The sequence below is a fragment of the Nicotiana tabacum genome, chromosome 17 (assembly GCF_000715075.1).
Source record: "Nicotiana tabacum cultivar K326 chromosome 17, ASM71507v2, whole genome shotgun sequence".
In the NCBI taxonomy this organism is placed as follows: Eukaryota; Viridiplantae; Streptophyta; class Magnoliopsida; order Solanales; family Solanaceae; genus Nicotiana; species Nicotiana tabacum.
In genome coordinates this window covers 122,834,407-122,839,975 of record NC_134096.1, presented here as the reverse complement: position 1 = coordinate 122,839,975, position 5,569 = coordinate 122,834,407, and the positions used below count along the sequence as shown (strand labels likewise).

Here is a 5,569-nt window from a genome sequence, read left to right as displayed (position 1 = left end):
AAAGTAAACGTTGAATCTGACCGGCTATTTATGCGACTTTTCTTTTACTTAAGCATTTTTCTCTTTACATTTTTTTTTTATTTTGTATAAAACCGTACATTAACCTTTTAAAACTTAAGTGGTATTCAAAAAATTGAGGGATGTAGGTGCAAAATATACTTTTCTTCCGTTACAAAAAGTTCTCTTAATGTTAATTACTTCTAATCTTCTATCAATTAAATGTTGAAAATTTTAAACGACAAAAATTTACCTTCTTTTTTAGTTTCAATTTTCAAAGATGTTTAGTACACTCCATAAAATGTGGGAGTCATAATCACATCAATGTCCTTAAAAGACAAAACTATCCCCTTATCTTAGCTAAAATTACCGGAAATGGCCAACCACATGACCGACATCTCCACAGTCTAAAGGGGCTCTTATGTCTTTTCAAAGTTCCCCCTTTCACAAAAGTTCCCCTTTCCTATATTTGCTCTGTGGATTTGGAATCCAGAGCTTAATAGACATACGTCTCCCCAATTTCCTTCTCCAACAGAAGGGTAAAAAAATTACACTGCTAATTTAAAAAAAAAGAAGAAAGATTTATTGTGCAGGACACTAAAGTTTACAGTGGTTTGAGGCATTCGCATTTTGAGAGTAAGTAATGGGTGGGTACAGAGCTGAAGATGATTATGACTACCTATTCAAGGTGGTATTGATAGGTGATTCAGGTGTGGGCAAGTCCAACTTGCTTTCAAGATTCACAAGGAATGAGTTTAGCCTTGAGTCGAAGTCTACTATCGGCGTTGAGTTTGCTACCAAAAGCTTAACTGTTGATACTAAAGTCATCAAGGCTCAAATTTGGGACACTGCTGGCCAAGAAAGGTACCATTTTCGATTCTTTTTTCCTTGATTTGAGCATCTTTTCTTAGTGCATTGCATTGAATTCTTCTCTGATCTGATGTATTTTGGGCATTTCTAGTGAGTATTTATATCTAGATTTGGGAAAGACATGTGGTTTATGTTCAAGAATTGCAAAGCCCTGATCTGAATTTTGTTGGAAGTTATGATCAAGAATGTGCTTTTGGTGATTTGGTTTGCAAGATGTGAGTTTTATATGCTAGCTTTTTGGTGTTTTACTGGATTACATGTAGGAATTAAGTTAAGATGTAGTTTCTAATAGATCTGGTGGGTATTGGATTCTTGATCTGGGGTGGTGGGGTGCTTTTGTATTTTAATGTTTGCTTTAGATTTGAGTTTCTAAATTCTTGTGATGGATGCTATTGGACATTGGAGGTAGATCTTCCCTAGATTCATTGGATGTACTCCCACTTATTGCTTTCTGATTGTAGTTTTAGACACAATTGACTTTCTAAGGTAAAATGTCTATGTACACGCAATTGTTGGACCACAGTGACTATTACCCAAAAAGGAAGCGTCAAATTTATCACCTTTGTGATAATTTCTTCTATGCTACACTTTAATGCACTTGCAAATTGTGCAAACTTTTTTGCTTCTGGATTTGTCTTCAAATTTCTCTTCATTCTGTGAGCTCATTCATACATAGTTGGCATCAAATTAAACTGCAGTGCAGTGCTTGCGCTCTTACATTGCAATCATAGGATGTTTATGACTTGATATCTTCGTAGAGCAAGTTCAAAAATATATAATTTTTAGGGAAGGTAGTAATAGCTGATTATCTTCTATAGATGAGTTTCACTATAGGCATGGATGATTGTGTCATGCTATTAATTTTGGTTTAAATTGTAGTTTTTGTATTGGTAATAGCAAACAGGTTGAGTATAAGTAGACCAGTTGCCAAGCCATGTTTTACAGTAGTGTTCTATGGGAAGATGAAAGTGTTAATCTCTCAGTCCCATTACCATTATGCTTACATGGTCAAACTGTTATTTTCTTTGACTATGTTTTTTCAAACATTTTCTACAGTTTAATATAAAAAAGTGATTTATAGTACTTCTCGTATATCTGTGAATATGTAAGTTTTACTTTTAAAAAAAAAAACCAAAGAGCTGATATCCAAATTCACACTGAAAATTTGTAAAGTGATGCAGACGCTAGTTTATTAAGTAACACATGAATAGATGAGGCAACGGAGCAAAGAATGCAGCTGACGGTTGTGTTGATATTAGAGCTGTGCAGAAAGCTGCTTGGTAGTGACTAGCATTGAAAATGTAAAAGTTTAGTTTCTAGGAAGCAAAGCAATGTTTGGCAAAGTTTGTGCAGCAGCATGCTGGATTGGGATGTTGAAAGTGTGTGGTAACAAGTTCTATTGGCGCTTAATTACATTTTTATTTTAGCTGAAAGTAGTTAAATGATTTAAAGTGAGTCATATAGGGTGCCATATGCTTGGTGTGTGTTGGGGCATGCATTGTTTATGTTTATGCCATTGGTAATGGAAGTTAAAAATACAAATTTGTCTCCATAATAGATGGTTAAATTTCAACATGAAGTGTGGGTCAGAACCACCTCCACGGAAGTTGAATCTTTATTTCCCTGAAAAATAGAAGTTCTGATTGCTGAATTTTGTTGATCTTGTATATGGGAATTTATTCCTATTTTTGCCATCAACAACAACAACAATAACAACAACCCAGTAAAATTCCACTAATGGGGTCTGGGGAGGGTAGTGTGTACGTAGACCTTACCCCTACCCCGAAGGAGTAGAGGCCTATTTTTGCCATCAATGGAACAATTTTTCCAGAAAGGAGGAAAAAATAATACTTCCCTAAAGTCAATTTTCAACTACTAATTTATTATCATGCATTGGAATGTTCGGTAAATAATGTTTTGAAAATTTTCTGGAACAAGTTCTTGTGGGTTTATCTACCGTTAGGTAGCCAAATAGGAGAGAGGTGCACTGTGCCAATATATACATTAAGAACTACTTTGCTTGGGTATAATTATGTTTTTATCATGTGCAATGTATCCTTTGAATCAACTTCTCAAAAGTTCTGTTCATTAGAAAAGAAAAATCATGTCAAAGTCAAGACAGTTGAGTTAATCTTTATTACCCTAGGCTAAAAGTGGGGGAATTCTGTTATGCAGGTATTTTGACCTCTGACAACATTCACTCTTTCCCCTAACGCATCTAGAAATTTAATGATACCTCTCATTCCAGATTGTGCCGAAAAGGCATAGCGGGTTAGCTTTACTTGATACTTTAATCTTGGTCGGTCCTCCTCATCTTCTGCCCTGCATAGTCCATGTCCTATGACCTCACATTTCCTTTTAGCCAACATAAAATATTCTCTAATAAAGAACAATTAAGGTGCTAAAACAGAGATATCGTTTCGAAGGATTGTCTCCAAAACTGATTTGTTTGTGTCATATCAGCTTTGACATAGTCAATTTTCTACTTTAGTGGGGGTTGAAACCTTGGTAGATGTTGTGGTGGCATCATACATTTGGTGGTTGAAGTATCATATGCAGGACAACTACATCCTTATGTGTTTGGATGATGAGCAGATAGTCTGACTATCTTGTACTTTTTCGACTTTTCTTTCAGTATGTAATGGATAACCTGATAACTACAATCACAAAAGATATGGAGAAAGTGAAATGTAATTTTAAGTTTTTGATCTGTTCTAATTTCTTCTTCGTGGTTTCATTTCTTACCAGAGGCATGGTTGGTTGAGTGAATGTTAGTTATACTCTTCTACCAGTCAAACAAATAGCAATGTGGATGTCATGATCAGTAGTTTGACCTAACCTAAAATGAGAAGGGAACATTGCTATGTACTTTCGGCTTTTTCTTCTCATCTTTTCATTGTCTGCCTCTCAAGAGCTAACCCCGTGAAACTGAAAGCCACCTTTCAGCTTTGAACACTATCGTTATTGTCACTAAAGTTGCAAATAACTATACTATCTAGTACCGATTTTATGTATGTAAAGGATCCAAGTAACACAGGTTGTCAGTCAGTTGTGCACTTTTAACCACTTTTAATAGTTCAAATTCATAAACTATTCAGATCCTAAATTTATGTGATCTTTTCTGTATCAAACTAACTTTTCAATCATTAATATGATGTTCTTCCTCCACTGTTATTACTAGTTTAATTTATAAGTTAACAAGTTGAACTCTTTAAAGTGGACAAAGGGCGTATTATGTTTAATTTTTTAAATTCATTATTAATGTTGCTTGAGCTTAATTTTTTCGTTTCTCCATCCTGCCACATGCCCTATGCACCCAATTCTCCATCCCCTCCCTCCCTCCCTCCCTCTCCACCCAAATTCTCTAATATTATAAGGAAACCTTCGATTTTGTTTGTTATAGGGCTATCTGCCAGTCGTCATTAGAGATCGATATGTACTTTGCTCAATAATACTTTGTTCTAGAACCATTTTTGAATGTAAAGCAGTCTATGGTGTTCCATTTTTCTTTATCTTTTATTGGGGCAAGGAGTGTGGCGAGAAGGGGTATGAGATGCATCTTTTTGTCTTTATACTGGATATGTTAGGGTTAGAAACTATATGAGCTTGTGCTCAACTTATTATCCGATACCACAGAGAAAATTCCGGAGACTGTACTCAACTTATCATCTGATGCCTCGAGAAAAGTCCAGGAAATAAATACGGCACTAGATTTCTCATGTTGTCATCAATAGTTGCATAATGTGATGACCGTTCCAAGTGATATCATTACATGTTTACTGATAAGCTTTTCCTTGTTAGTAACTTAGAATAAGCTAAATTTGTCTTCTACATTATCTGACAATGTTTCTTTAACGCTTACAGAAATTGTAACGATTGTATTTCTCTGTTCTGTAGGTACCGCGCCATCACCAGTGCCTACTACAGAGGTGCTGTAGGTGCTTTGCTTGTGTATGATGTCACTCGACATTCCACATTTGAGAATGTTGAGAGGTGGCTTAAGGAGTTGAGAGATCATACAGATCCCAACATCGTCGTCATGCTCGTCGGAAACAAATCTGATCTGCGACATCTGGTAGCAGTGTCGACTGAAGACGGAAAGTCTTTTGCGGAAAAAGAATCCCTCTACTTCATGGAAACTTCTGCCCTCGAAGCTACAAATGTTGATAATGCATTTGCTGAAGTTCTCACTCAAATCTACCATGTTGTTAGCAGAAAGGCGATGGAGAATGGTGAGAATGGAAGCGCAAACGTCCCTTCCCAAGGAGAAAAGATCGATATAGGTAAAGAAGTATCTGATGTCAAGAAAACTGGTTGCTGTTCAACCTAGAGGTAATCTGTGCTGCTGTGTCCGGTTCTAGGTAAACTGATAGTGTAAAATTTTCAAGACTACCTTCGGTGCGGTTATGTTTCGATCACAAGAGCTGCCTTTTTATTGGTTTCATTTGGTTGGTACTAAGGAATGTCAATGTTAGAGAACCTTGTCTAGTGGAACACTTGTGTAGACCTGTTATGGCTTTAACTTACTGAATCATTCTTTCTCTCTTTTCAGTTACTTGAATTCTAGATATCTTGTATTTGCTATGCTGTTGGCACTCGAGTGCTTGTGATGAAGAGCAGTTTTAAGACTAGAGGTGGATTTTGTAGGAGATGGGCATATCGTAACTATCTTCACTATTTTGATAGTACTTATTTCATAACA

The 5,569-nt window shown here is 36.1% G+C and overlaps 1 protein-coding gene across 1 annotated transcript; it reads left to right on the top strand.

Moving 5' to 3' along the window:
* Window positions 1–489: 489 nt before the first annotated feature.
* LOC107828745 (ras-related protein RABA1d) lies at window positions 490–5,450 on the top strand. Its single transcript, XM_016656112.2, has 2 exons — window positions 490–861; window positions 4,765–5,450. The coding sequence occupies exons 1-2, from the start codon at window positions 641–643 to the stop codon at window positions 5,195–5,197; spliced, it is 654 nt and encodes a 217-aa protein (XP_016511598.1). The 5' UTR covers window positions 490–640; the 3' UTR covers window positions 5,198–5,450.
* Window positions 5,451–5,569: the final 119 nt, after the last annotated feature.